The sequence below is a fragment of the Capricornis sumatraensis genome, chromosome 8 (genome assembly GCF_032405125.1).
Source record: "Capricornis sumatraensis isolate serow.1 chromosome 8, serow.2, whole genome shotgun sequence".
Classification (NCBI taxonomy): domain Eukaryota; kingdom Metazoa; phylum Chordata; class Mammalia; order Artiodactyla; family Bovidae; genus Capricornis; species Capricornis sumatraensis.
This window is the reverse complement of record NC_091076.1, coordinates 70,499,512-70,527,437: the sequence shown is the minus strand read 5'-3', so window position 1 is coordinate 70,527,437 and position 27,926 is coordinate 70,499,512. Positions and strand designations below refer to the sequence as shown.

General features: G+C 46.4%; 1 protein-coding gene across 2 annotated transcripts; it reads left to right on the top strand.

Annotated features, from left to right (window-relative positions):
- On the top strand, positions 1 to 27,627 carry BLTP2 (bridge-like lipid transfer protein family member 2). 2 transcript variants are annotated; one of them, XM_068976408.1, is made up of 39 exons: positions 1 to 68; positions 914 to 1,037; positions 1,562 to 1,611; positions 1,909 to 2,053; positions 2,217 to 2,335; positions 2,572 to 2,632; positions 2,817 to 3,006; positions 3,982 to 4,105; positions 4,268 to 4,392; positions 4,634 to 4,701; positions 4,809 to 4,954; positions 5,609 to 5,727; positions 5,836 to 5,999; positions 6,158 to 6,416; positions 6,949 to 7,154; positions 8,418 to 9,510; positions 9,942 to 10,133; positions 10,275 to 10,477; positions 10,625 to 10,743; positions 10,850 to 11,070; positions 12,044 to 12,234; positions 12,359 to 12,458; positions 12,592 to 12,794; positions 14,417 to 14,711; positions 17,643 to 17,800; positions 18,088 to 18,294; positions 21,376 to 21,475; positions 21,946 to 22,128; positions 22,617 to 22,738; positions 23,201 to 23,356; positions 23,677 to 23,798; positions 24,368 to 24,548; positions 25,178 to 25,264; positions 25,456 to 25,566; positions 25,701 to 25,836; positions 25,940 to 26,070; positions 26,252 to 26,353; positions 26,635 to 26,769; positions 27,192 to 27,627. In XM_068976408.1, the coding sequence occupies exons 1-39, from the start codon at positions 1 to 3 to the stop codon at positions 27,372 to 27,374; spliced, it is 6,699 nt and encodes a 2,232-aa protein (XP_068832509.1). In that variant the 3' UTR covers positions 27,375 to 27,627. The 2 variants fall into 2 exon arrangements, with proteins under 2 accessions (XP_068832509.1, XP_068832510.1); XM_068976409.1 differs by lacking the exons at positions 1 to 68; positions 914 to 1,037; positions 1,562 to 1,611; ... (3 more) ...; positions 3,982 to 4,105; positions 4,268 to 4,392 and having other exon boundaries at positions 2,326 to 2,335.
- Positions 27,628 to 27,926: the final 299 nt, after the last annotated feature.

Genomic DNA, 27,926 nt, shown 5'->3' with positions numbered 1-27,926 from the left:
ATGCCCCTGTTCTTCTCCGCGCTGTTGGCCTTGCTTTTGTTAGGGCTCAGCGCCCTCTTCCTAGGCCGGTGAGGGGATCCCGGCCACGGCGGGTGGCGGAGGGGGTGGGAAGAGAAGGAAGAGAGACTGAGGAGGGGGCGCGCTGGAAAGAGGCGCGCGGGAGGGGGTTGGGGGTAGTTGCGCGGGCGGCGGAGGGGGAGGGGCCGGAGAGGAGGCGCGCGACGAGGGGAGGGGTCGCGCGGGGGCGTAAGAGTGGAGCTGGCTGGAGGGAACCGCGAGAACCGGGAGATTGAGCAAGCGGCCGAGGCCTGAGAAGATGCTGAGATTGGGTGGTGGATAGAGGTGTGAATGAGGAGGGGGCCCGGCATAGTGGTTTTTCTTTCCCCATCCGGATGCGCGTGAATGTCCCCTTTCCCGAGTGCGAAGGGCACCTGCAGCCTCGCCCTGGAGAGCCGGAACAGGTCTGGCTGCCCAGGGAGAGCGGCATTGGAGTCGGCCGGATGTGACCCCACACTGCCTTCTCGCAGACACCTGTCTGGAGGGCGGAGGAGGAGACCTTTAGGGGGTTGTGTGATGGCACACCTGACACGGATGCCTGGACTTCAACTCCTGTTGGAACCTCTTCTCTCTACCTCGGAGGTTCCTAAGGATTTGAGGGATTGCTTTCTTTGTCTCCAACTTAAACGGTGGCGCTTAGTTCGTCTGATTTCATTTGGGTGGGGACACTCGGGCTAGGGTCCTGATCAGCGTGGCTGAATGTATATGGCAGAGTGCTATTTTGGGAGACAGGAGAATTTCCCTAGAAGATCCACCTCCAGTTCATGATCTTTTGCTAGGCTTTCTAAGACCTGCAGGGGGTGGGGGTGGCCACCCTTTGGGAGAGGGTCCTGTGAACTCGAGGATTTTTCTGCAGGTGGCTTGTGGTCCGGTTGGCCACCAAGTGGTGTCAGCAGAAGCTGCAGGCAGAACTAAAGATTGGCTCCTTTTTTTGGATTCAGAATGTCAGTCTTAAGTTTCAGCAGCACCAGCAAACAGTGGTGAGTCCTGGGAAACTCCCGGGGAATGTATGTGGGTTGATCTAGCTGAATTTCAACTTTTAACTTCCTTTTTAAAAAATCCTGGTGGCTTTCCTAGTTAACCCAGCCTTGCCACCCCTTTGCCAAGATGATTTTAGAGCATATTTGAGAATACTGGAACTGATGCAAGTTCTTTTAAAAATACTTCTGAGGCACAGGGTGTCCAGGGCATGTAAAAAAAATAGGGAAGTAAAGTACAGAACAAAAATACAGAAGTAACGCAGAGAACCAAGATAACAAAGATTACCATTCTAATATAAGAGGGGAAATGGCAAAAATCCATGAAAGAGAAATATTAAAGTCTATCCAGTGTCTCTGAGAGGAACAAGATATAGTGCTGAGGAGAGAGGCTGGGGGAAATGGAATGGAGAATAGTGGAAGGGCTCTCGCACTTCCTCCTCTTCTTACACCCTTTCTTGTCTTGTCAAACTGCTCTGGGCTTACCTAACAGCCAGTGTACAAAGCTTCCTCCCACACTGTTTTAGGAAATCGATAGCCTGTGGATTTCCAGCAAACTCCTTAGCCATGATCTGCCGTGAGTACCCTATCTCTTCACTCTTCTCTTGGGAAATGTTTTGGGATTGTGGTTTGCAGATTGAGATTCGTTTACAGAGGCCCTGCAACCCAAGGAGGGAATTGGGTTCTTGATGGTGTCTCTGGGTTAGCCTGGAAGCTGTTGTTTTGTGAGACAGATATTGATAAGTACTCTGAGACTGTCTTCCATGATTTGAGCTGTTTTTAGGGAGGATGGGAAAATGGGTATGAGGAAGGGGAAAAGACTGGTATGGAAGGGGTTTGGACCTGATGGCAGTGAGATTTCTCTCCTGGACAGACACTATGTGGCCTTGTGCTTTGGAGAAGTACGTATCAGAACTGACCTACAGAAGGTTTCTAGCCTGTTTGCCCCGTTCTCCCAGAGTACTGGGGCACACCAAAAGGAGCTGGCCTTCAGCCCATCCTTACTGAAAATCTGCCAGGTGAGGCTACTTTCCCACTTCCTGGACTGAAGTAGGAATGGCTGGCTTTGGAGTCATGGTGGCTTTTTAAGGCATAATGCTAAGAGGTTCCTTATTATTTTTCCATTGGAAAGGCACGACATTGCCTTGATATTAATCATTCATCTTTGCATCTTCCTTCCAGCTGTTTTCCATTCATGTAGATTCTATAAACATCATGGTCCTCAAGGTGGCTACTTCTGAGTCCTTGTGGCATATTCAGATCAGAGAAAGCAGTTTTCTTTTGGATAGTGATGGGAAGAGGTAAGCATGGGGTAGAAGAAGGTTAGGTAACCCTGTTGTTGCCTTACAGTTGTTTCAGGCTGGGTGGATATCAGGGCTTTCTTATCAAGGTGTCAAGTTCTCTCATTCTGTGTAATTGGAGGAGAGAGTAAGATTAAGCACTTCTGCTTGCCTTGGGCCTTCCAGCCAACAAAGCTTGACTGAAGGTAAATGATGAGGAAAGGAGCCAGGTGCTCTTTTTATTTTTCCTTTCCCAGGCTGAAATGTGAGGTGAGCCTAAGTCAGATCAACAGCAAAGTTCTAAAGAGCGGCCAGTTGGTGAGTATGTCACAGTCATTCAGATGCCTTGTTTTTCTTCTGGGCATAAAGTACGAAGGCGCTCAGGGCTTGTACTCTAGATTATGTGTGCTATGGGGTTCCCTCAGGGATGTGTTCCAGACCACGGCATTTTGACCGCAAGCTCCCGACACAGTCACACCTTAGAGGCTTATCTTCCCTGTAGGAGGACACTTGTCTAGCGGAGCTCTCACTTGCCCTAAAGCTGTGTCTCGAGGTGGGCATCAGCAGTGGGCAGCTGAAGGCGATCACGGTGGATGTGTGGACACTCCATGCCGAACTGCATGAGGGCCTCTTTCACAGTCAGCTGCTGCGCCAGGGCACAGGCCTGGCCCCCAAGCCTCTTCCCTGTTCAGGTAAAGTCCCAGTCAGTGAGCTTCTTAGCTTCCCTGTAGGGCATTCTTTTGGAAGTAGAAAAAAAAAAATAGTCATCTCACCACTCATTTAGATGTGATTTGTTATTTGCCATGGCCTTTAATCCTGGCCTTTGAGGATAGCTAGAGGAAAGAAGGTATTTGCTTGTGGTACGTGAAAGAACATTTAGTGAGTAATTAGCATAAATGAGGTCTGAATTTTCTGTTTTGTACATGTGCCCCTACTAAATCCTCAGCATTTCACAAATGAGGAAACTAAAGTGCCTAGGAAGATTAGCTAACTTGACTGAGATCACATGGGTAGTCAGTAGTAAAAATGGGGTTTGAATTATTTGGCCCGAAAGTCTGTATTCTTTTCATTATAATAACCTGCTCTCCGTAGCATTTTTTAGTTATTTATTTTGACGTGTGCACACTATTACATTCATTATTTTATTTTTATCCGCACTGGGTCTTTGTTGCTGCATGCCAGCTATCTAGTTGCAGAGAGCTGGGTCTACTCTCTTGTTATAGTGCACAGGCTTCTCATTGCGGTGGCTTCTCTTGTTCTTGAGCATAGGCTCTAGGCACTTGGGCTTCAGTTGTTGTGTCACACAGGCTCATTAGTTGTGGCTCGCAGGCTCTAGAGTATGGGATCAATAGTTGTGGCGCACAGGCCTAGTTGCTCTGTGGCATGTGGGATCTTCTTGGACCAGGGGTTGAACCTGCGTCCCCTGAATTGGCAGGCAGATTCTTACCCATTGCGCCACCAGGGAAGTCCTCCAGACTGTTTTTTAGACCCTGGGGAAGGAAGTACAGTGGGTGCCTGGATACCTGGGATCTTGGCCTTATTGCCTAAGTTTGGACGTTAGCCTAGCCTACTTTACATGGGAACGTTTGGCTGAAGAGGGCATGGCATATTGAGCGACTTGAGTGCTAAGAGTTGATGGCTTTTGTATTATTTATTGGTGTTTTCAGAGGTGACAGAGGACTTGGCTGAGCCAACTCTGCCTGGCCTATACCTCCTTCAGCAGCTGCCGGACCAGGTCAAAGTGAAGATGGAGATCACGAGTGTGGTGTTGTCCATGAATAGTCAAAAGAGGTGAGGTCTCTCCTGACACAGAAGTGTGGAGAGTGATAGTTGGAGCTGTGTGCTGGGATCTCCATAACCAGCCCAGTAGCTACACTGAGCTTGTGTGAAGGGGGAAAGGGAGTAAGACTAGCATCCCACGTGTTTCTAAACCAGACTCTGTCTCTGGTCCAGGCACCTGAATTGGACATTGAAGCTGCTGCATTTCCTATACCACCGTGATGAGGATCAGCTGCCCCTGCGAAGCTTCACGGCGAATTCCGATGTGGCACAGATGAGCACCGAACTCCTTCTGAAAGGTTCATGGGTGGGGTCAGTGGTACTGAGAGAGAACGGGAGGACCAGTCACACACTTCCCCAATGCCTTACTTGGTCATCTTAACTCAGTGTCAGTGAAGCAGAGGAGGGGGAGTTGGAAATGTACTGAAACTAACGAGTGTTGGTGACATTCTTTTCGTCTCCTCGCCCGCCCCTGACCCTCTCTAGTCTTTCCTCTCACCCTCTCCGTGTTCTCCTCTCATCTGCCCTTTGCCTTTACAGATGGGTTGTTGCTGTCCCAGAGCCGCCAGCGCATTGTCTGCCTCAACTCTCTCAAGGCTAACGTGCAGGTCTGTTGACCAAGAATCATTCCTTTTTCTGCTCTCCCTGTATGTCATTGAGTCGTGAGCATATAAAATAAAACCTGAACCCACAGTTCTGGTGTCCTCATTTCCAGGTGACCACCATTGACCTCTCAGCCTCCCTGGTTCTGAACACTTGTATTATTCATTACCGGCACCAGGAGTTCTCTCACTGGCTACACATGCTAGCACTGGAAACCCAAGAGTCTAGTTCATCTATTCTTAAGCAAAGGAAGAACAGGTCAGTGTAATCTTTTTCGGCCACCGTCTTATCAGGTGGATTCTTGGATTTTTTGGTCTAAAGTGGCATCTTGTGTTAAATATGTATTTACTTTTTTGATCTTTTTTCTCAGTTTCAACAGCCCAGTGTAAACAGCAAACATGCTTTATGTTTTCTGTTAGATGAGACGCTGGCAGTAGAATGAATGACAGAATTCTTTGTTTTTATGTCCTCGGTGCCCAGCACAGTTCCTTATTACATAAAATGGACATTTCTTGAACTGAACTTAAATAATCAATGTCTCATCTGCCTTAGTCATTAGTGCCATGTCTGTGTGTGTAGTACTTGCATTGTGTCCCGTAGAGGTCAGTGGTTTGTAAGGGATGCTACTTGGTGGTATTCAGTTGAATCATAAGATACACTGATATTCACCATATTTGACATATACTGTTTGATACATGAAAATAGCAATTTCATCTGGTTCAACCTCATAAGTCTCTATGGATTATCACTGGGAGTAGGAGGAAGCTGATGAGTTCAGTCTTTTTCTAGTTGCATCCTTTCCTAATAATCACAATAAAACTCACCTTACCTTTTGAGAGCTTCTGAAATCTAAACATGATAGGAAGTTGCAGTTCTTTCCTTGTCAAACAATGAGGTCTTGTCCCCGTACAGATCCTTTCCTCAAATCCTGGCACCTATCATCTTTAGCACCTCCATCTCCAACGTCAATGTTTCCATTCAGCTGGGAGATACACCACCCTTTGCCTTGGGATTCAATTCCATCTCTCTGGGTAAGGCTCAGCGATGGAAAAGGAACAATTTGTTCATTAATGGAGCTGGGCCCAGTTGATGGCCACTGTGGCTCCAAAGAAGTCCTCTCTCTCACCTTCTGTGTTTAGATTACCAGCACCTGAGACCACAGAGTATCCATCAACGGGGCGTCCTAACTGTGGACCACCTCTGCTGGAGGGTGGGCAGTGACTCCCATATTCAGAGAGCACCCCACCCACCCAATATGCATGTTTGGGGTGAGGCGCTTGTCCTGGACTCCTTCACACTACAGGTAGGTGGGGACTTTGGTGAACAGTAGCCTGTAGAGTTTGCTCATCCTGCCACGTTCTAGAGCACTGAGCACCTTTTTTGGCCGCAGACGGTGCACCAGTGCATTACAGAACTGTTTGTTGGCATGCTTCTGATGAAGTCCCATTGTTTCTTTTCTAGGGTAGCTATAACCAGCCTCTGGGCCTGTCCAGCACTCAGTCAGATACCCTCTTTCTTGACTGTACCATCCGAGGACTGCAGGTGGAGGTATCAGATACCTGCGCTCAGTGTCTGTCTCGGATCTTCTCCTTAATGGGTCCACAGTCTGGGAAGTCAGCTGTCTCCAGGGAATCCTCATTTGGGGAATCTGTGTCGTTACTGTGGAAGGTGGACTTGAAGGTGGAGGACATGAACTTGTTCACCCTTTCTGCCCTGGTTGGTAAGTGGGACAGGAAGTGGGTAGTTATACAGTATAGTATACAGTATACTATACTGAAGTGGGTCGTTTGTAACCTAAGCAGATTACGCTGCTGCTTCTCACGAAATAAAATCAGTTATTTGAAAATTTTCTAAGTCAGAGGCAGGAAATGTTAAAAGGTCTTGCGTAACTATTGGGCTTCTTGATATTTCTTAAGGGCTTACAGATAGCAAAGTGTATAAGAAAAAACAGCTTTGATATCTGATCAGGAGAAGGAGATGCAGTTAGTTTTCTGTTTCTTTGTGTATTTAGTTCTAGAGAGAAACTGGTGTATCTCTGGGGAATTGGTGGGAGTTTGGGTGGTACTTTGGCCCTGCCAACTGTAGTTGGGTTAAAACAGGAAAGGAAAACTTCCCTAAAACATGAGGAATTAGGTTAGGAAAGTGTGGGGAATCAGGATAGCCAGAGTGAAGGGAATAAGGAAGGGAGAGCGAGGACTGAAGTTGGAGTTTGAGAGCCAAGAACCAACCCTGACATGGTTTCTGGATGTTAGGTGCTTCTGAGATCCGGCTGGACACACTGACTGTCCTGGGAAGTGCTGAGACCTCCACTGTGGGTGTTCAAGGACTTGTGCTTGCGCTGGTGAAGTCAGTCACAGAGAAGATGCAGCCCTGTTGTAAGGCTCCTGACATCCCTACTCCAGTGCTCAGCTTCTCCATGTTCTCCGTCACCTATCACAGCAGCATCCGCTCTCTAGAGGTAATGTTTCTATGGCGAGGTGGGGTCGGGTTGGTTTTTCCCTGGCTTAGAGCATGTTATACTGATACTCACCATATTTGAATGGCTGGCTTAGTCATGTTGTGAAACTCACCTGTGAGAAACATAACGCCTAGTGGTTGGTCTTTTTTCCCTGGCTTGTGTTGTACATTTGTATCTTTTAACATGGAACTTAAAATACATATAAAACCATAGAGTATACGAACTTTCATGCAACCATACCTGGCCTCAAAAATTACCAACTTAGGACCAACCTCATTTAGCTAAACTCTGAGCAGTTGTGCCTGCCTTCTACTGTGGGATTATTTTGAAGCAGATATCAGACAGACAATTTCAACTGTAAAGATTTCAGTGCATAAATCTGATATACGATACATATATATATATATATATATATATATATATATAAGTAAAGGGCTCTTAAAGGTCATGATCTGGTGGCATTTTACTGAAGCACTCAGCTCATCAACAGGCTAGAAGAGATCTGAAGATGGAGGCACTGGATAGTTTTGAGAGGCTTCCCAGTGCCTTTCTTCTCAGGGTATCATTTCCTTTGGACATGGGGTCCTCTTGGGAGGAGAGTGAGATATTTCCCTGTTCATCGGACTTCACCTTCCTTTGGAAACTGAAGAGTTTGGTTTACAGAGATTGGAACTCAGAGGAATTTTTTGGTCTTGGAATTTAAATTTCCTCTGTCTGCTTAACTATGGAGAATTGACTTTGTTTTTCAGGCTAACAGAGTTCCTCTAATCCCTTCTTTGAGGCATACTTTGCCATAAGTCTGTTGCTATATGAATTTGTGACCAGTACTTTTTAAGAATTAAGTCAAGGTGCAATCAGTGCATGAACATTTTTCAATTGATTCTTGCAGTGGTTATTATACAGAAGGTGATCGTTACGGAAAGGTAATTCATGAGCAGAAACGTAAAAGCCAAATGACTTGAGTACATCTATATACTGGATATTCTCTGGTAGATACCAGAGAATTAAATGGCTTCTACTCTTAGATAATTTAGAATCTGGTTGAGGAGAACTTAAAAAAAGAGTAAGTGTTGTAAGTATAAGTAGAAAATGTTACCTCAGCATACTAGTGCAAAGAGGAGCAAAGCAAGGGGGTAATTAATGTGGTTGCTCAGGAAAGACTTCTGAGCGGAGATGATTCTTGTGCATGTATATAATAGTTCCTGCATCTCTCATGTTCTAGGATGTGGTAATTGATCAATCCTCTCCTCTTGTTCTATAAAGGTTCAGTGTGGCGCAGGGCTGACCTTACTCTGGAGCCCCCCAGATCACATGTACCTGTACCAGCATGTGCTGGCCACCCTGCAGTGCCGAGACCTACTAAGAACCACTCTTTTCCCTGAGACTGTTCCCCTTGCTGAGCTAGAGACTCCAGCGACCCCCTCTGAGCCAGAAGGCTGTCCCCTGGAGTCCTCCCCGCCAAAGCGGCTGCTAAACCTGACACTGGAGGTGAGCACAGCCAAGCTGACGGCTTTTGTAGCGGAGGACAAGTTCATTACCCTGGCTGCCGAGAGTGTGTCCCTGAGCCGGCACGGGGGTTCACTGCAGGCTTACTGCCCAGAGCTGGCCGCGGGCTTCGATGGCAACAGCATCTTCAGCTTCAAGGAGGTGGAGGTGCAGCTGCTCCCTGAGCTGGAGGAGATGATCCTTCACCGGAACCCCTTCCCTGGGCTGCAGACGCTCCGGAACCGCGTGTGGCTCCTCTCTCTGGGTTCAGTCTCCGTGGAGTTTCCTTATCAGTACGATTTCTCGCGGACTCTGGACGAGGCCGTGGGCGTTCAGAAGTGGCTGAAGGGCCTGCATGGAGGGTCTCGCTCTCAGGCTTCTCCCAGCTCTGCCCCACTCCCACCTGATATACTCCTGAAGGTCCAGCACTTCTCATGGGTTTTCCTGGATGACATTTTTGAGGTGAAACTTCGTGATAACTATGAGCTGATGAAGGATGAAAGTAAGGAGAGTGCCAAAAGGCTGCAGTTGCTGGATGCCAAAGTGGCCGCCCTGCGGAAGCAGCATGGGGAGTTACTGCCTGCCCGCAAAATTGAGGAGCTGTATGCCTCTTTGGAACATAAAAACATTGAAATCTACATCCAGCGCTCCCGTCGTCTCTATGGCAACACGCCCATGCGCCGGGCACTGCTCACTTGGAGCCTGGCAGGGCTAGAACTGGTGGCTCTGGCAGACGCCTCTTTCCACGGGCTTGAGCGTGTGCTAGAGCAGGTTCGGGAGCTTGATCCAGGCAGCCCTTTCCCTGCTGAGGGAATAGATCTTGTCATTCAGTGGTGTAGGATGCTCAAGTGCAGCGTCAAGACATTTCTGGGTAAGTAACACTTCTTTATTTGCAGAGGCCAGGGTTTGCCCTTGGAGCTCCAGGGAGCTCTTAGAACAATTAGAGAGGAGCTCAGTTATATTGGGAAAGGCGGCTGTTTTGGGCGTGGGTGGAGTGGGATGGGTGGACTCCTCTTCCTTTTCTCTGTTCCTGAATTTCACCCTGAAACTGCTTGGCTGAACACAGGGGCACAGCTAACATAGTCATCTTCAGGGTTAGTGCGGCTCTTGGATCTCAGCGTTCTCCCCCTCACTCTCTGCTCAAGGTCTCTGTGCCCTGTTTTTAGCTTTGCTGCCAACTGCCAGCTCTTATTCTCTCAGTTGACCTTGTGAAATAGATGTAAAAATAGTGGCAGGGGGAAGAAGGGCCTGTGAGTGCTCAGTTTCCTGGGTAGCCACTGTGTGTCCTCCCTGTGTTAACAGTGCGGATAAGAGACTATCCCCGGTACTTGTTTGAGATCCGTGACTGGCGACTGATGGGTCGACTGGTGGGCACTGAGCAGAGTGGCCAGCCCTGCTCTCGGCGGCGCCAGATCCTAGCGTTGGGGCTTCCTTGGGGCAACGTGGCCATCGAGAGGAACATGCCCCCACTCAAGTTCTATCACGACTTCCACTGTGAGTAGGGGAGGGCAGATGATTTGACTGAAATGGTGGTGATGGCTGGGGTGGGAGATGAGCTGAGGCCCTTCTGGAGTAAAGGCCGAAGAGAGGGGTGAAGGTGTGTAACAGGCTGCGTCCTGTGCTCCTCTGCCCCAGCGGAAATCTTCCAGTACACCGTGGTATGGGGCCCGTGCTGGGATCCAGCATGGACTCTGATTGGCCAGTGTGTGGACCTCTTGACCAAGCCCTCAGCTGACCCCAGTCCACCCCTGCCCTGGTGGGACAAGAGCCGTCTTCTGTTCCATGGGGACTGGCACATGGACATTGAACAGGCCAACCTGCACCAGCTGGCCACTGAGGTGAGGGGTCCAGAGGAGCTGTTTTCTTCTGAGGATGGTGGGGCTGGGGTTTGTACAGCATATGGTGGAAGAGAGAAAAGCACTCATTTGTGGGGAGAAGGTGATAATGCTTAGTTATATCTCACCAAGTTTTTGGGGTGGTTATAGGATCCATACAACACAACTGAAAATATGCACTGGGAATGGAACCACCTGTCTTTTCACTGGAAACCCGGTCAGTTTGTGTTCACAGGCGACTTGGATATCAACGTGAGAACAGCCTCTAAGTGAGTGGAGTAATGGATGGAGCCTCAGACAGGGTGTGGGACTCAGGGTCGGGGGAGTGGGGAGAGCTGAGGGGCCGCTGGTGACCAGGGCTGTGTCGTGAGCCAGGTATGATGACTGCTGCTTCCTTCACCTGCCTGACCTCTGCATGACCCTGGACCTGCAGTGGCTGTGCCACGGGAACCCCCATGATCACCATGGTGTCACTCTGCGGGCCCCAGAGTTCCTGCCTGAGGTGCCCTTGGGCCAGTTCCATGACTCCTACCGGGCCTTTCGCTCCGAGAACCTCAATCTCTCCATCAAGATGGATCTGACTCAGCACAGTGGAAGTGAGGCTTGGGTCTGGGGCAATGGGGAGGAAGGGCTTGGGAGGATGAGCTTAGACACCGAGGACTTCAGCTTGACCCTCTGGAGAGGGGATCAGAAAAGAGCAAGGGAGCTTTGGGGTTAGGATCCTTTTTGGAAGAGGGTTGGTAGAAGTACAGTTTTTGGGTTTTTGAAAGGAGAGAGTGTTGGAGAATGTGAGGCTTGAGTGCCATTGGAGTTTTTAAGCCTCTAAAATCTGAAGCTTGGGGGCCTTCCCTGGTGGTGCAGTGCTTGTCAGTCTGCCTTCCAATGCAGGGGACATGGGTTCGATCTATAACGAGGGGGCTAAGATCCCACATGCCAGGGCAGTGAAGCCTCTGTGCTGCAATGAAGGCCCAGCACAGCCAAAATGAAAAAAAAAGTACTGGGAGCTAGTGCTTCAGCAGTGTGTGGTGCACTCAGTCACACCCATCTCTTTGCCACGCCAAGGACTACAGCCTGCCCGGCTCCTGTGTCCTTGGAATTTCCCAGGCAAGAGTGCTGGGGTGGGTTCCCGTTTCCTTCTCCAGGGGCTCTCCACCCAGGGACTGAACCCACACCTCTCAAGTCTGCTGCATTGGCAATCAGGCTCTTTACTACTAGCGCCACCTGGGAAGCCCTTCAACAAGTGAATCAAAAAAGAAGCAAAACCGTGAAGCTAGGAAAGGATTTAACTTCATCTGTGTTTTTTTATTTTTTATTTTTTTAAAATTTATTTGGCTGTGCCAGGTCTTAGTTGGCACGCCAGAATCTTCATTATGGCCTGTGAAATGTCTTAGTTGAGGCCTGCGGCATGCAAACTCTTAGCTGCAGCATATGGGATCTAGTTCCCCGACCAGAGATTGAACCCAGGCCCCCTGCATTGGGAGCGCAGAGTCTTAGCCACTGGACCACCAGGGTAGTCCTTTCATCTGTGTTTTAACCACAGCTGGGAAACGTCTACCATTTCTTTTGCAGCGATGTCCCAGCCCCGGATTCTGCTGTATAGTAGCACCCTGCGCTGGATGCAGAACTTCTGGGCAACTTGGACTAGTGTCACAAGGCCTATTTGTAGGGGAAAGCTCTTCAACAACCTGAAACCCAGCAAGAAGAAACTCGGCCAGCACTACAAGCAACTTTCCTATACCGCACTCTTTCCCCAGCTGCAGGTCAGTTCTGATGGCGCTGCCAACAGCTGTCCACTTCTCTAGTTTTCTTGTTTTCCCTCACTGGGTCTCTGAGTCACCGCCCTGGCACCATCCTCGGTTCAGTGTTACGTTCTCTTGTTGCCAGGTGCATTACTGGGCCTCATTCGCCCAGCAACGTGGCATCCAGATTGAGTGCAGTCAGGGCCACGTCTTCACTCGGGGAACTCAGCGACTTATACCTCAAGGTGAGACCAGAGGCTCCCTCGTCTCTCCGCGCTGTCCACCGTCCCGTTCCTCAGTGCCCCCCTGCCTGTCTCCCTGCCCCACATTGACCTTCTGTGCTGGCTTGCATGGGCCCTGTGTGCCTCCTCTCCTCAGCGGGCACAGTGATGCGGCGCCTCATCTCTGACTGGAGTGTGACCCAGATGGTTAGTGACCTAAGCCAGGCGACTGTCCACCTGATGGCTTCGCCCACTGAAGAGAATGCTGACCACTGCCTTGACCCCTTGGTAACAAAGACCCACCTACTGAGCCTGTCCTCGCTTACCTACCAACGGCACAGCAGTCGCACGGCTGAGGAGGTACCACCTGACACGTTCCCTCTACTGCCTTGCTTATATCAGTAGCTGTCTAAGTCTGCTCAGGCTGCCATAATGGAATACTGTAAGCAGAGGGGCTTAAACAGCAGAAATTTGTCTCACTGCTGGAGGCTGGGCAGCGTGGTCAAGTTCTGGCGGGGGCTGTCTTCCTGGCCTCCAGATGGCTGCCTTCTCACTGTGACCTCACCCAGCAGGAAAAGACGGAAGCTCTCTGAAGGCTCTTCTTGTGAGGACACTAATCCTGTCATGAGGGCCCCACCCTGATTAGGACCCCATCTAAACCTAATTACCTCCTAAAAGCCCCATCTTTATAATCCCCATTACATTACATTGGGGATTATGGCCTCAACACAAAAATTTGGTGTGAGGACACAATTCAGTTCGTAGCGGTAGGCTTTAGGTTCAGTTCAGTTGCTCAGTCGTGTCTGACTCTGCGACCCCATGAATTGCTGCCCGCCAGGCCTCCCTGTCCATCACCATCTCCTGGAGTTCACTCACACTCATGTCCATCGAGTCAGTAATGCCATCCAGCCATCTCATCCTCTGTTGTCCCCTTCTCCTCCTGCCCCCAATCCCTCCCAGCATCAGAGTCTTTTCCAATGAGTCAACTCTTAGCAGGAGGAGGCCAAAGTACTGGAGTTTCAGCTTTAGCAGCATTCCCTCCAAAGAAATCCCAGGGCTGATCTCCTTCAGAATGGACTGGTTGGATCTCCTTGCAGTCCAAGGGACTCTCAAGAGTCTTCTCCAACACCACAGTTCAAAAGCATCAATTCTTTGGTGCTCAGCTTTCCTCACAGTCCAACTCTCACATCCATACATGACCACAGGAAAAACCATAGCCGTGACTAGACAGACCTTTGTTGGCAAAGTAATGTCTCTGCTTTTGAATATGCTGTCTAGGTTGGGCATAGCTTTCCTTCCAAGGACTCAGCGTCTTTTAATTTCCTGGCTGCGTCACCCTCCACAGTCCCGGGTAATGCTCACTGTGTCTAATTATATATGTTGTCAGTTGATGATACATTCACTAGTATGTGCACCCCTCTCTCTGAAGATACTCTTGCTTTTCAGGAAATGGGGTAAAACTTTTTTTTTCCTAGTGCTTAATTTGGTGGTCCCTACCCTGCCCCCAATTAAGGAAGGATTTTAAGATGAAATTCTTTTGAGTAATACAGTGGATGGAGCTTCCCCAGCGGCTCAGTGGCAGAGAATCCACCTGCAGTGCAGGAGATGGAGGTTCAGTCCCTGGGTCGGGAAGAGCCCCTGGAGAAGGAAATGGCAACCCACTCCAGTATTCTTGCTTGGGCAATCCCATCGATGAGAGGAGCCTGGCGGGCTATATAGCACGTGGGGGTCGAAAAATAGTTGGACACAACTTAGTGACCAAAAACAAACCAAAAAAACTGTGTTTAAAATACAGTGGATATAGTAGGAGTGTAATATAGTACACACACTAAGCCCGCGTAGTTTCTCTTTCACTCAGTCGTCTTGTATCACTCAGAAGAGGTCTGTTATTCAGCAAGCATGTTTGTTATCTTTGCATTTGTGGTTCAGGAGGAATGGTGGGAATTTCCATGCAACTCTGAGGTCCTTTCCCTGTTTCCTAGGAGCCCTCTACTAGAGTTGGGGATCCTGCCTTTCACACACATCAGCTGCACTTGGTAGATTTACGGGCTTCCTGGACAACCACCAATCGGGACATTGCCTTTGGTTTATATGATGGCTACAAAAAGGCGGCTGTGCTCAAACGTAACCTCTCTACTGAGGCGCTGAAGGGGTTAAAGATTGATCCCCACCTGCCAGCCAAAAAGCCAAAACAGAGTGTTCCTTCCAGTGCCCCAACCCCACCTCCTGTCAGTACTCCCAGCTTCAGTGGACAGCCTGATAAGGGGTCTTCAGGAGGTAAGCTGGGGAAGAAGACTCTGAAGGGTTATGTATGTGGGCTTGAACAGGAGTTTGAGAAGGACTAATTCTGGGTGGTTCAATCTGTGTGTAGAGATGAAACTGTAATTTTTCCATATTAGGCCACCTAAGTCTTACATAGCAGTGCCAGGTAGGCATTAAAGGGTCTGGTTTATGGGACTTCCCTGGTGGTCCAGTGGTTAAGACTCCATGCTTCCACTGCAGGGGGCATGGGTTCCATCCCAGGAAACTTAAGATTCTGGCAAAAAAGAAAAAAGGGTCTGGTTCTTTCGCTGGGAGAAGAAGATCAGGAAGGAGTGATGACTTAGTCAGAATGACTAAGGAGAAGAAAAAGAATTAGAGAATTATTTTGTGTTTTGATGAATTTGTTCAGTCAATAAATATTTTTTTAATACCTCACAGGCACAAAGCACTGTACTGGATTTAGTTGAGAGATATATATGACATTCTACTTGCCTCAACAAGTTTGTTATCTTTGAGCTAAGATTAGTTCATTCACTCACTGAATCACTCACTCATTCATTCATGGATTCACTTTTTAGCTTTACTGAGGGTTTGTAATGTACTAGACATGTGACCCTAGACATTAGAATTGTAAAGATGAGGGGAAGCTCTGAAACTAAGAGTCGTGAGGAACTTCCCTGGGGGTCCAGTGGTTAAGACTCTGTGCTTCCACTGCAGGAGGCGTGGATTTGCCAGGTTAAGGAACTGAAATCCTGTGTGCAGTACAGTGCAGCCAAAAAAATAAGTCATGAAAATGCTTTGTAGGAATGTTTAAGAAGAAAGTATTTAAATGAGCATAGGGAAGTCTAGAAGGGCTTCACAGAAAAGATAATAAAAAAGAGAGGAAGACTGATAAGGGGCTTCCCCAGTGATTTAGTGATAAAGAATTCACCTGCAGTGCAGGAGATGCGGGTTCAATTCTTGGGTCAGGAAGATCCCTTGGAGAAGGAAATAACAACCCATTCCAGTATTCTTGCCTGGGAAATCCCATGGACAGGGGAGCCTGTGGGGCTGCAGCCCATGGGTTGCAGAAGAGTTGGACATGACTGAGAGGTATAATAGGCAAAGAAAGAAAAGAGAGCATTTTAGGGAGAGGGCATAACAAGTACAGAGGAATGCAAGTCCATGGTGAGTTTAAAGACAAGGTGAAAAATGCTAAGTGCCACTAGAGAGAAATTATAGCATATGTGAGTTCTTGACTAGTGAAGGAGGTTCTGTGGTCAGGGAAGGGTTTATTGAGGAAGTAGCATTTGAGCTGGACTTTAAAGGCTTAGTATGGTTTAAGCATGTGGAAATGAGGAGAAAAGGCATTGAAAGCAAAGGAGTATCTTGACCAGGAGTGGAGTTGGTCGAGCTCAGTATGTTCAGAGGAGAGTGAACAGTCTGGGTTGGCACAAGGTGTAGCTAAGGGTGAAGATGGCTGGAAAGGAAAGCTGCAGGTAGAACATCAAAGGTCTTTCATACAAGGCTAAGGGAGTTTTTGTTCCTTATTCAGTAAACAGCGGTGAACTGCTGAAGGATTTGAATAGGGGTGTGTCATCATTAGAATTTTACTTTTAGAAAGATAAATCTGGTGGTGGTGTTGGGGAGGACTGGAGAGAAAGTAACTGGAGGTGGGGGAGACAAAGGAGGAAACTATTATGGGATTTTAACAAGAGGCCAGGGGTACCTGAACTAGGTAGAGGCAGTGGGAATGGAGATGAGAGGATGAACAGAAATGTTATGTACATATGTAAGATTTAGCAGCTCGTTGGAAGAGGGAGTTAGAACATGGAGACAGAGATAACAATTGACTGATGCTTTGAGCCTGGTGACTTGATAGTAACAATAATATTAGAAATAGGAGAGCCAGAGGCTGAACAGGTTTGTGGAGGGGTAGGATTGTTGAGTTCAAATTTGGACATGCTGAGTTTGTCGTGCAAGTAGTACATCTAGATAATGTCTAAAAAACAGGTGGAAATGAGGATATAAAAGCTTAGGGCTTAGAGTTAGAGATTGGGAGTTTCAGCATAGAGCTAAGCATTAATGCCCAGGAGATAATGCTTAACTGTGTGGCAGGTATCCTGTGAAATACTTTATATATTATTCCATTTAATTCTCTCAAAAACCATATTAGATAGTTACTATTATTTTACACACAAGGAAACAGGTTAAAGCCAACTGCCAAAGATTACCATCAAAGTAATTGGCAGAGATAGGATCTTGAACATAGGCACGCTAGTCTAACTCTGGAGACAGTGCTGTTAACCTACCATTGTTGGACAAACTTTAGAAGAAAGAACAGGGAGCAGGCCAAGGAGAGACCTTAAGAGATAGACTTATCTCTAAAACCTGGGAGAATGTGGAGGACCTAAAGGCATGATCAGAGAAAGCAGTAGAGCTAGAACACAGTGACACTGATGGCAAGGCAATGATTGATGTGGAAAGGAGTGGTCAGCAAACAAATAGCATTTAAAACAATTTGAAGTCGAGAGAGAGGGGACATACGTATACCTGTGGCTGATTCATGTTGATGTTTGACAGAAACCAGCACAGTTCTGTAAAGCAATTATCCTTCAATTTATAACAAATTAAAAATTTTAAAAATATATAAAGTGAAAAATAGAAGGAACACGATGGAAGGGAAAAAGATCCTAGAGTAATTCAGAGGTGGATATGCCTAAGAGAAAGAAATGCTAGCGTTTACGTAGTGTTTCTAAGTTTCTCTTGGGAATCTTTTACTTTTATTAAAATTGAAGGAAAATGAAATGACATCTGTTATCCAAAAGGGGTGGAGTGGGCTGAGCTGGAGTTGCAGGTTGGGGAGAATATGTTCTAGAGAAATTGAAAGAAGGGGAGTTTGGCCCTGGCTGTGTTCTCTTTCCTTTGACTCTGTGGCTTTCCCCCCGCTTCTTATTCCTCTGCCAGGTGCCTACATGTTGAAGAAGCTGATTGAAGAGACAGATAGGTTTGTAGTGTTCACAGAAGAGGAGTCAGGTGTGAGTGACCAGTTGTGTGGTATTGCTGCCTGCCAGACTGATGACATATATAACCGAAACTGCCTTATTGAACTGGTCAACTGCCAGGTACCCTCTCTTTACTAGAGTACCCCAAGATAGGGCTAGATGATAATCATGTGTGTTTACCTCCCCCGCTCCACCTCTACATAAGAATAGGTGGGTAGAGCTCCAAAACACTATCCTTTTTATTAATAACAGGTATCGTGGATAATCACTTCCATTAGTAGAAGCCAGCAGAGCTCACTCAGTAAGCCAGAATTAGACCCACCTGTAGTCACTGGTACAGTCCTTTCACTAACCGCTGTTTTCTTCCCGGCCCTTGTGCTGTGACTCTGCTTCCGTTTCTGGCATAGATGGTTCTTCGTGGAGCAGAGACGGAAGGCTGTGTCATTGTTTCAGCTGCCAAAGCCCAGCTGCTGCAGTGCCAACACCATCCAGCCTGGTATGGTGACACATTGAAGCAAAAGACCTCCTGGACTTGCATCCTAGATGGCATGCAGTACTTTGCCACCACTGAAAGCAGCCCCACTGAGCAGGATGGCCGACAGCTCTGGTTAGAGGTTAGTTGGCAGGACTCGGAAGGCCTGATATCTCTCCAGTTCTCCATAGTTGGCACCTTTCACCAAAATGGCTTGCAAGGTCCTTGATAGTACCTTTTGCTAGCAGGTTGTAGAATAATGAGGCTCGTAACACTTGAATATAGAAACTCCATGCAGTCTCTGGCCTGTGATCTGGACAACATAGTGCTTTTTTTTTTTTTTTAGATCTCATACTATTTATTCTATTTCATTGCAAGAGAAATTCTCATTTCCCAACCTGAGAGTAAAATGAGTTGCAACTTTTTAACTTGAGATTGCTGACCACTATTAATAAGATCTTATTTATCAGTAGGCAGCCAAAAAAACCAGGCAGTAAGTCTTGGAATTTTCAATAAGCTCTCTAGCTGCTCTTTCTCTGATCTCTCATGAAGATGGTTGATTAGTTGTTTCAGAAAATCGGTAAAGTTGAATAGAAAGACTGCTTGTCTGGGAGGCAGGTTATTATGTGAGATATGATTTCAGTTTTGCCGTTTTAGTAGCCATGAGCCCTTGGGCAATGGGTTACTCATTATCAATGGGCTACTCTCATTATCACTCATTCTATTCACTTTGACTTCAGCTTGGCAGAGTCCGAAGGATTCAGTTCCCTTCCCCCATGGCAACAGTGTCAGAACAGTCTGAAGACAGAAAACAGCAAGAACACAAACACACGAATTCACCTTTATTTGTGAAACTGAACTAATATTTCACTCACAAAAGGTTGTTGAAAGTATCAAATAGAAAGTTCTTTTAAACATACAAAGCTTCATTCAGATGGAAGTAAAGTCTTATTTAAGTCAGTATGTTTGGGGAGGTCTTGGTTGTATATTAAGATAATTTTTTTTGTTAGGCGAGATTGTGAACAGTTGGCAGGGACTAAGCTATAAATTTTCAGCATTTTGGTAAAACTAAGTTTGCACTGTAATTTCTAGGATATACTATCATCAAATTTATTGGGAGCTTTAATGAGTATGAGATATACCTAGTCACTATTCTGCATTGTGATTACTTAACAGGTGTTAAATGTACACATTGTGCTGGGTGTGGTCCATTCAGATGAGTTATTGGATCCAGCTACATCTGATTGGGACCAACGTGATAATTTCATTTTTCATTCTACTCATTGGAGACAAAGCTAACCCCTCTTCCCTCCTCCCTGACTGATACTTATTACTCCAATGATCTTAAGGCTCAACCCCAAGTATAACTTATATAAGAGGTAATAAGCACTGAATCAGGGTCAGGTTGATGATAATGTGAAAGGTCACGCTGGTATATTACAGCTGTAGTTCAGGCAAGCAGTACTGTTTACTAGTAGTCTCAGGAGATAGGCAGAGAAAATGTTAACTACTCATGCAGAGGTCGCAGGATGAACTATGCAAGATCTCCTTTTCTGGCATTTTCTAGACCTCTGGTTCTTCCAGGCATGCCGCCTTATGCAAGGGAATTCTTTTTTTCTCAGACTGTGGTATTAGCTTTAGAGTAGAACGTCCTTGGCTGAGGTGGGAAGGACTTTGATATTGCCATTCCTATATGAATTTTTTTGTGACTTGGCAGATTGTCTGTGTTCTCGTTATCACTCATTCTATTCACTTTGACTTCAGCTTGGCAGAGTCCAAAGGATTCAGTTCCCTTCCCCCATGGCAACAGTGTCAGAACAGTCTGAAGACAGAAAACAGCGAGAACACAAACACGAATACCAAAATGGGTGGGAAGTCATTTGTTTTGATGAATTTTTTTTGCCCATGACATGATTTTTTTCATTTTTAAAAATTGTGATTAAAATATATATAATATAAAACTTATAAAACACAAAAAAGATAAAAAGGGACTTCCCTGACAGTCCAGTGGTTAAGACTCTGCAAACCACTGCAGGGATGCAGGTTCGAAGAGCTCCATGCAGTGTTCATGGCCAAAAAAAAATTGATAACGTTATATAAAATTTATCATCATAACCATTTTAAATGTATAGTTTAGTTGTATTAAGTACATTCATAATGTTTTACAACCATCATCACCATCCATGTCCCAAACTCCTTGCATTTTGTAAAACTGAAATTACACCCGTTAAATAGTAATTGCCCATTTTGCTTTCCCCCAGGTCCTGGCACCCACCATTCTCTTTTCTCTCTCTATGATTTTGATTGTCCTTAAATATCTCTTTTATATATATAAATTTTAGGTATGTCATATAAGTGGAATCATATGTGTTTGTCTTTTTGCGACCAACTGACTTATTTCACTTAGTGTATTGTTTTCAAGGTTCATCCATGTTGTAGCATGTGTTAGAATTTCCTTCCTTTTAAACCTGATTTCTATTGTATGTATATACCACATTTTACTTCTCCACTCATCCATTGATGAACACTTGGGTGACTTCCATATTTTAGCTATTCTGAATAACACTATTATGAATATGGGAGTACACATTTCTCTTCAAGACCTTGCCTTTAATTCTTTTGGGTATATATTCAGAAGTAGAATTGCTGGATTATAGAGTAATTCTGTTAATTTTTTTTTTTTGTTTTTAGTTTTTGCCCACACTGTGTGGCATGTGGGATCTTAGTTCCCTAACCAGGGATTGAACCCACACCCCCTGCATTGGACACAGGGAATCTTAACCACTGGGCCACCAGAGAAGCCCTTGTGTATCATTGTTTGCAGAACTGCCATACTGTTTTCCATATTGGCTGTAACATTTTACTTCTCATCAACAGTACACAGAGTTCCAGTTTCTGCACATCCTTGCCTTATTTTCTCATATTATGGTAGCCATCCTTATGGGTGTGAGATTGGACATGATTCGGTTTTTACCTCGCTCATATTTTTTCTGGCCTGAATCCTGGCAAAAGGTGAATATAACTCAAGTTGAGTTTGGCGAGCTTGGGTAGTTTGAGCCAGGAGAGAGGGACATTTGTCCTTTACCTTGGGAGACTCATCAGTTCTAGGCAGTGAAAGTCTCAATAGTATTATACTTGCATTATGGAGATATATGACCCAGTTGGGCAGGACAAGCTACTGGTCCCCCAGGAGTTAAAGATGCCTATATCTCTCTGTCTTCAGGTAAAGAATATTGAGGAGCACCGGCAGCGTAGTCTGGACTCTGTGCAGGAGCTGATGGAGAGCGGGCAGGCAGTGGGAGGCATGGTTACCACCACCACAGGTCAGTTCTTACCTCTTCCCCATCATGTGGTGAGGGGCAGACATGCATCCTGAAGGAGGTCTCATTTCTTTACTTATTCTTAAGATTAATATGGGCTTCCCAGGTGACTCAGTGGTAAAGAATCTGCCTGCTAGTGTAGGAAGTGCAGGAGACAGGGGTTCAATTCCTAGGTCAGAAAGATTCCCCTGTAGAAGGAAATGGCAACCTGCTCCAGTATTCTTGCCTGGAAAATCCCATGGACAGAGGAGTCTGGTGGGCTGCAGTCTATGGGGTCACAAAAGAGTCAGATGCGACTGAGCATGCATGCACGCAGACACACAAGATTAATATATGGATTAGGACCATTTTTGTGTTAGGCTATATTGAAAACAAGTGTCTGGAGTTACGTAGACATCACAAATAGCTGGGAGGCTCTTACAATACCTCTTTTGAGAATGTCTTCCTCTTATCTCTTTCCTACCTCTTCCCAGATTGGAACCAGCCAGCTGAGGCGCAGCAAGCCCAGCAAATCCAGAGGATCATTTCACGTTGCAACTGCAGAATGTACTATATTAGTTACAGCCATGACATTGATCCTGAGCTGGCAACGCAGATTAAGCCACCTGAGGTTCCTGAGAACCAGGAAAAGGAAGATCTCCTGAAGAAGCAAGAAGGTATTCAGGGTTTGAAAGGCTTTTGGCGGGGAGTAGGAACCTTGTGAAAGTAGTTATTTCCTTGGTGGTTTTGAGGCAGTAGTGTTATTAAGAGTCCCACTATGCACAGGGCATTAGCATTTCATTTTGCTTTTTATTTTTTAAGTTTTTCTAGGAAAGAACAGAATTGGAATAAATGGGGGACTTGTCTGGTGGACTTGACTTATAATTAAGACTTTGTGCTTCCACTGCAGGGGGCACAGGTTCCATCCCTGGCTGGGGCACTAAGATCCCACGTGCCGGGAGTCTCAGCCAAAAAAAACCAAATAACTGGATTGAATGCATATTGTTTGATTCTGAAATAAGCAGGTGTTTCTACCCATGAGCATATCTCACCAAGCCCTTTTATGGCGTTAATTAACAGACATGGTTCAAGATATGGATTAGGAGATGGGATAGAAATTTAGGGAGAAACTGAGCCTCTTATTCAGCTGCAAACAATTATTTAGGGGCTGTGGATACCTTTACCCTCATCCATCATGAGCTGGAAATCTCCACCAACCCAGCTCAATATGCTATGATCCTGGATATCGTCAATAACCTGCTGCTCCATGTAGAACCCAAGCGGAAGGTGAGTAGGATCTGTTATAGAATGCCAGTTAGCCTCAGAGGAACCCCCAGACCTTGTGGTTTATATTTGGGGTCCAGTAAGAAAAGCCATGCTTCAGACTGAAAAAGGGCCTGGTGGATGATACATCCTCTTTTAGTTAGCAGCAGCAGTTGAAATTTTAGTTATCTAGGAAAGGTTTGAGTGTCCCTTGTTTTTCTTGGTCAGTTTTTTCTTTACTCAGTCACTTACCTCGAAAAGCACCAAACTGCTCCCTACTTCCACCTCTGTCCCTCCCCTGTGGAACTGGCTTATTGTGAAATCCACATTGCCAAATCTTCTGCATTGGCCTACTCCTTACTCTTGCTACAAACAGTGACAGATGAAGGTGAACATTCCAGAAGAGGTCATCATTTCTTGTTCCTTTCTATATATTTTATTTTACTGCAAGGCTTGTCTCTTGCATTTCCTTTTCTGTTCCTTCAGGAGCACAGTGAGAAGAAGCAGCGGGTCAGGTTCCAGCTTGAGATCTCTAGCAATCCTGAGGAGCAGCGCAGCAGCATATTACATTTGCAGGAGGCAGTGCGGCAGCATGTGGCACAGATACGGCAGCTGGAAAAGCAGATGTATTCTATCATGAAGGTAGTCCCCTGGGGTAGACAGTCTGAGGGTAGGGAGGTCTCCTATTGCTGCTGCTGCTACTAAGTCGCTTCAGTTGTGTCCGACTCTGCGACCCCATAGACGGCAGCCCACCAGGCTCCCCCGTCCCTGGGATTCCCCAGGCAAGAACACTGCTCAGTCGTGTCCGACTCTGAGCGACCCCATGGACTGCAGCCTACCAGGCTCTTCCATCCATGGGATTTTCCAGGCAAGAGTACTGGAGTGGGGTGTCATTGCCTTGTCCGAGGGAGGTCTCCTAAGACATGGGAAATCTCTGAGTTTCTCCTGTTTTGGCTCCCTAGTCTTTGCAGGATGATAGCAAGAATGAGAACCTGCTTGACCTGAACGTAAAGCTTCAGTTGCAGCTAAACCAGGAGAAGGCCAACCTACAGCTGGAAAGTGAAGAGCTTAATATCCTCATCAGGTGCCACTACATTCTCCCCATGCCCTTTTCCAGTGCCCAAGATGGAGTCAGTTTCTTTTGCCTGCATTCTGATAGTCTTTAAGTCTAGTGTATGTTATCGAAGGCTGATGTAGTAGATTCAGGCACCCTTTCCTGAATGAGCCTTGTTAGACTTGGCCAACAGGTTGAAAACAAGAGAGCCCTTTTTTAGGATCCTTACTAGAGTACCTCAGGAAAAAGGAGAAAAACAAGTAGTTTAGAAAGATCATTTTTGTGGCCATGATGCTGTGCAACTGAACTAAAAATGTTTTGAAGTTGATCAGTAGAGAACATGATTGCAGATATAATCGTAGGGGTTATTATCAGGAACAAACAGCTTACTTCAAGAAGCTGTAGAACTGAAGATGGCATTTGTGCTCACATGGCAGCGTGTGAGAAACAATGAATCCAATGAAAATATTTAGGGAATAGTTGTTCTAGAATAGGTCCATCTCTGAGTTTACCTCTTGCATTATTCTAGGGCATTCCACCCCACCTCTAACCCAAATGCTGTTGCCTGTATTGGCTTTGACCTTCCTATCCTTTTATAGGTGTTTTAAGGATTTCCAGTTGCAGCAGGCCAACAAGATGGAGCTGCGAAAGCAGCAAGAGGATGTGAGTGTGGTCCGCCGCACCGAATTCTACTTTGCTCAAGCACGATGGCGCTTGACCGAGGAAGACGGACAGCTAGGAATTGCTGAACTGGAGCTGCAGCGGTTCCTCTACAGCAAGGTATCGGGTATATACAGTCACAGAAAGACAGCTGTATTGAGAGGCATTGACCTTTCTCAGGAGTCTAACTCACAAAGAGAGACTATTATTTGATTGTTAATGGTGGTATGAGTGGTTATTAATAATGATAGAAACATTAGCAGAGAGAGTACCCCTCATACACATTTGTTTGTGATAGTAAATAATAGAGATACAGATGAGCTTGATCGAATGCTTCCTTCACTGAAGAAGATAATTATTCTATATGGCCAGAGGAAAGTAGTCTCTCAAGTCCAGCTTAGAATAGAATCATTAATTCTATACTGGCATACATCTTTCCTGCAGTTACCCTTGGCGTGGAGGATAGGACGTTCTTCATTATTCTTCCGTCTCCCTTAGAGATGTTTGGATATGTGTTGAGGCCATTTTTTAATGTCATAGGGACTGGAAAGTATTGTTGGCACTTAGTGCCCTAGCCATCAGTGCCCATTAGCAATACTGGATTAGAGGGTGCATTGAGTCTAAGATTGAAAGACATAACAAAAGCATATGTAGAACCTGAAAACAAATGATACGGGTAGCAGTCCTCTGGCAAGCTCCTGAGAAAGGCTTATTATAGTGGATTGGGGGGTTGGGATCTGTCTTTATAGGTGAATAAATCAGATGACACAGCAGAACATCTTCTGGAGTTGGGCTGGTTCACTATGAACAATCTCCTCCCTAATGCTGTCTATAAGGTAAGTCTTAGTTCCCTATTCCTAGCCCATTTACAGGCTTCCTAACACTGGGCATTTGCAATGACACTTCCCAACTATGGGAAACAGTGTGGTGATGTGAGATGGAAACTTGCCTGGCTTAGTAGGACCATTGCTGCTTCTCTTGGTCTGCAGAGGATTTGTGGATTGATTTATCACTGTCTATCCTACAGGTAGTCCTGCGGCCCCAGAGTTCTTGCCAGTCTGGGCGACAACTGGCCCTTCGCCTCTTTAGCAAAGTCCGGCCCCCAGTTGGGGGTATTTCCGTTAAGGAGCACTTTGAGGTTAGTAAACACTCCTTTGGGGACCCAGGAACAAAAGGCAGTTAAAAGCTATCTGTGCGTTGTTACATTAGGGGTAGGTAAACTGAGGGATGATGTCTGAGCTTAATTGCTTCTTCAGCCTTTTTCCTCTTTAGGTAAATGTGGTGCCTCTCACCATCCAGCTGACACACCAGTTCTTCCATAGAATAATGGGTTTTTTCTTTCCTGGCCGAAGTGTGGAAGATGATGAGGTTGGTGATGAAGAAGATAAGTCCAAACTGGTGACTACTGGTGAGAACTTTAATGTGGAGCTCCAGAGGACTGGGGTCACAGCCCCAGAGATGGCTGAAGCTTCTGAAGGAGGACAACAGCTAGTGTACTTGCTTTTTCGTAGGAATACCAGTGGTGAAGCCTCGGCAGCTGATTGCAACAGATGATACAGCACCACTGGGCCCTGGGAAGGGTGTGGCACAGGGCTTGAATCGGAGTTCTGGGGTCAGAAGGTCATTTCGCAAAGCACCTGAGGTACTGGACATGCCCCTGATAATAGGAAAATGGGAGAGTCCTGGGGTACTCTGGCCTGGCTGGGGATTTCTTCTATTTCTTTTTGAGTCTATTCCAGGGATGAAAGGAGTTGGAGATGTTTGGGGTCTTGAATTTCTTGTGATGGCTTGAGGGGTACATACTTCTTTCCTTCCTTTCCTAGCACCCTGTTGATGATATTGACAAGATGAAAGAGCGAGCTGCCATGAACAACTCCTTCATCTATATAAAGATCCCACAGGTTCCACTGTGTGTCAGCTACAAGGTCTGCCTTTTCCCAGCGCTTTCTTAGAACAGTATGGGAAGGGTACCAGATAAGATCAGAGATTAAAAACAGTGATAGTGGAGGTGGTCTGTGGGCAATGTGCTATTCCCTCTGGATTCCCTTAGGAATCAGTACCAGACTGAGATAGGGAGAAATCAGAATCAGTATCTGTAGGTTGCTGCTGCAAAAAGATACCAGATGTGGACTCAAGTACTGGCTTGGACTAAAAATGGCAGCCGATATTTTTTCTCTTCTCTTCCCTCCCACTCTTTCTGTTGCAGGGTGAGAAGAACAGCGTGGACTGGGGTGACCTTAACCTGGTGCTGCCCTGTCTGGAGTACCACAACAACACATGGACGTGGCTAGACTTTGCCATGGCTGTCAAGAGGGACAGCCGCAAAGCTCTGGTTGCCCAGGTATCCCGGCAGAGTTCATGGCTGTTTGGTTAGCAGAGGCTGGCAAGCAGATCCTCTGCTCAGGGGCATTTTGTTGTAACATGTATGTGTTAGCAGGCAGCCATGGGAAGGGGGCAGGTGAATGGAGTGATTTTTATTCCTATCCTCTCCATGACTCTGCTCAGATGGTTAAATTGAATGTCTACTGAGTGTTTCATATATGTTAACTACTGTTGATTTTTAGGGAAGTGAGGACTGATATAAGTTCATGTTTAGAATGGGTTCTAATACACTGTAAGCTTCTTGAGAGCAGAGATCGTTTAACAATCTGAATTGCCCCCATTGTGTGTCCATGTAAGTTAAATAAATATTGACTTGGTCCACTTAACTTACTCTGCCTGTCCTATTAATATTTACCTTCCCTTTTACTCCTAACCTATCAGGTAATCAAAGAGAAGCTAAGGCTGAAGCCTGCAACAGGCTCTGAGGTCCGGGGAAAACTAGAAACTAAATCAGACCTCAACATGCAACAGCAGGAAGAGGAGGAGAAGGCCCGGCTCCTCATCGGTTTAAGTGTGGGCAACAAGAATCCTGGGAAGAAGTCCATCTTTGGCAGGCGCAAGTGATCCGGCAATCCGAGAGGCTGCAGTACAGGATCTGACTGTGACTCAGGCCCCAGGGACTTGTGGGGTGGGAGGTGTTTCCCTTCAACCTTTAGGATTTGTGGGGGTCAGGAGCCCATAGGGTGCTGTGGAGAGAGGCCCTGCTCTTTAACAGCTGGCTGGTTCCTTGCAGACCATGATGGATAATGCTGAGTTCTACCTCACACTGATCAGCAGGTCCAGGGCCAGAGAGGCATCAAGAGAGCAAGACCCAGGGAACGGCTCCAAGGCCAGAATCTGGTTCCCTTGGGATCAACTGAAAGGGTCGGGGCGGGGGGGGCAGTTCTGATCAAGTGTGATAAATTTTTATAAATAGGCATATATAAAAATACATATATATATATATATTTGTAAGTGTAACTGCTCTCCCTATGTGCCAGAAAGTGGAGGGGAGGGGCTGATCATCTGTCCCTCATCCCACCACCTTGTATGAAAGAGGTATTAGTGTTCTGGGGGAATCAGCCCCTCCCCAAACTGTGCCAAGCTCACTTTGGAGAATGGCAGTAGGAGACAGGG

Coding starts and splice junctions, on each gene's coding strand:
- BLTP2 (XM_068976408.1), top strand. CDS start 1: ATGCCCCTGTTCTTCTCCGCGCTGTTGGCCTTGCTTTTGTTAGGGCTC. Junction 4,955..5,608: donor CTTAAGCAAAGGAAGAACAG/GTCAGTGTAATC, acceptor GTCCCCGTACAG/ATCCTTTCCTCAAATCCTGG. Junction 22,739..23,200: donor ATGTAGAACCCAAGCGGAAG/GTGAGTAGGATC, acceptor CTGTTCCTTCAG/GAGCACAGTGAGAAGAAGCA.